A 1461-nucleotide genomic window follows, 5' to 3' on the forward strand; every position below is an offset into this window, starting at 1 on the left:
ATCTACAGCACAATCCTAGAATGTCTGCTCAATATTTATATTTGAAACTCTGTCTTGCTAGCAGAACCATTGTTCTTCTGTGGGTGGGTGCGGTGCCGTATAGAAGATTATATATTATTCTTAACTCCTCAACAAGGAGTGGAGTCACATGGCTAATCTATTTAAACTTGCAGCAAGCAAAAGACAGGCTTGAGCAAAGACCATGCATACAAATACATTAATCCCAAAAAGAAAAGGGATGTTATTATAGTGTAGTGGCCAAAATCCCAAAAAGTTTGTCTTGTAACTCGATACCTCAAAAGTTATTGTTCTTGGCCACATGTAGAGCTTGGGCCTGGGAAGCAGTGTCAGACTCGCAGTACAAAATCCACTGAACGTTTCGGTTGCTTTTCAACGTTTATTTCCAGCAAACAAAACAAAATAGGAAAATAATATGTAACGTAAACTTAAACAGCAGATCCTAATAATCTGTCTTCTAATAAACATAAGGTTGCGTCTGCGTGTCAATGACGGTATTGCTGCTGCCTGCTGCCCTCCCGTCACACACCGCACCTCCAACTTAAAGCCTTAGCCCCGCCCCCTTCACCTGAGCAAAGCGCACCTCTCACTGAAACAGAAAAATGCATTAATACATTTTCCAAATAAATCAAAACAAAATAAACTTAAATGCGGCTCCTTCACACCGGCCCCTAATTTTTCTCTCAGAATCAATTACTCAAATTAGCCAAAAGGGAGCCGTAAAACGGGCAACAAATAATTAATTTAGAAAAATAAAGTATATACATATATATACTAGGGGTTTCACAACTACCAATATTTACTAGTCGACACGTTTTTCAAAATAGTAGTCGACTAGTCGTTACGTCATAATAAAGACAAACAAAGAGAGGTTTACAACTGTATTTTCTATTGGAACTCATACAGTAACATTAAACACTGCATTTTAATTTGTGTTACATGGCTGAGTAAATAACAAACAGTAACTGGACTCACCAAAATCGACAGCAAAAAAATCTTGTTTACATACATGCCACGTAAATCCAGTGCGCAACAGCGCATTGCGCAACACTTTATTCGCTGTCCTCCACGATAACGTCCACCTTTCCATATTTTTGGTTTGAACACCAACGCATCGACATGTGAGGGAAGGAGGCTTGACCGCTTTCGGGTGACAGTGTTGCCTGCCAGGGAAAAAACCCTCTCTCTCGGGGTGCTTGTGGCTGGAATAGCCAGGTAGCTCCTCGAAAGCGGGGGAAGCGGTGCACGTTTTCTGCCCACCACTCCAGTGGATTATCCATTGTGGGGATATGCGGTGTCCACTGGCAGTAATCCCGTAGCTCATCATCCGCATCACTGTTGACCCGTGTTTTCTTGCTGTTCGTTTGCCTCTGTTCAGTGCTGACGCCGGTCCGTTGCTCACTGGTGCTAGCATTACTGCTAGTGCTAGCTGTCGGCAGCGGG

At 42.6% G+C, this 1461-nt stretch overlaps 1 protein-coding gene across 1 annotated transcript in view; it reads right to left on the minus strand.

Moving 5' to 3' along the window:
• Positions 1-418: 418 nt before the first annotated feature.
• LOC104962494 (nuclear factor erythroid 2-related factor 1-like) overlaps positions 419-1461 on the minus strand; it is a 12281-nt gene continuing 11238 nt past the window's right edge. Inside the window, exon 4 of the mRNA XM_010790925.1 lies at positions 419-607. Coding sequence (XP_010789227.1) covers positions 605-607 — 3 coding nt within the window. The 3' untranslated portion in view covers positions 419-604. The remainder of the gene's footprint in view (positions 608-1461) is intronic.

The sequence above is a fragment of the Notothenia coriiceps genome, unplaced genomic scaffold (assembly GCF_000735185.1).
Source record: "Notothenia coriiceps isolate Sejong01 unplaced genomic scaffold, NC01 NC01_scaffold00034926, whole genome shotgun sequence".
Taxonomy (NCBI): domain Eukaryota; kingdom Metazoa; phylum Chordata; class Actinopteri; order Perciformes; family Nototheniidae; genus Notothenia; species Notothenia coriiceps.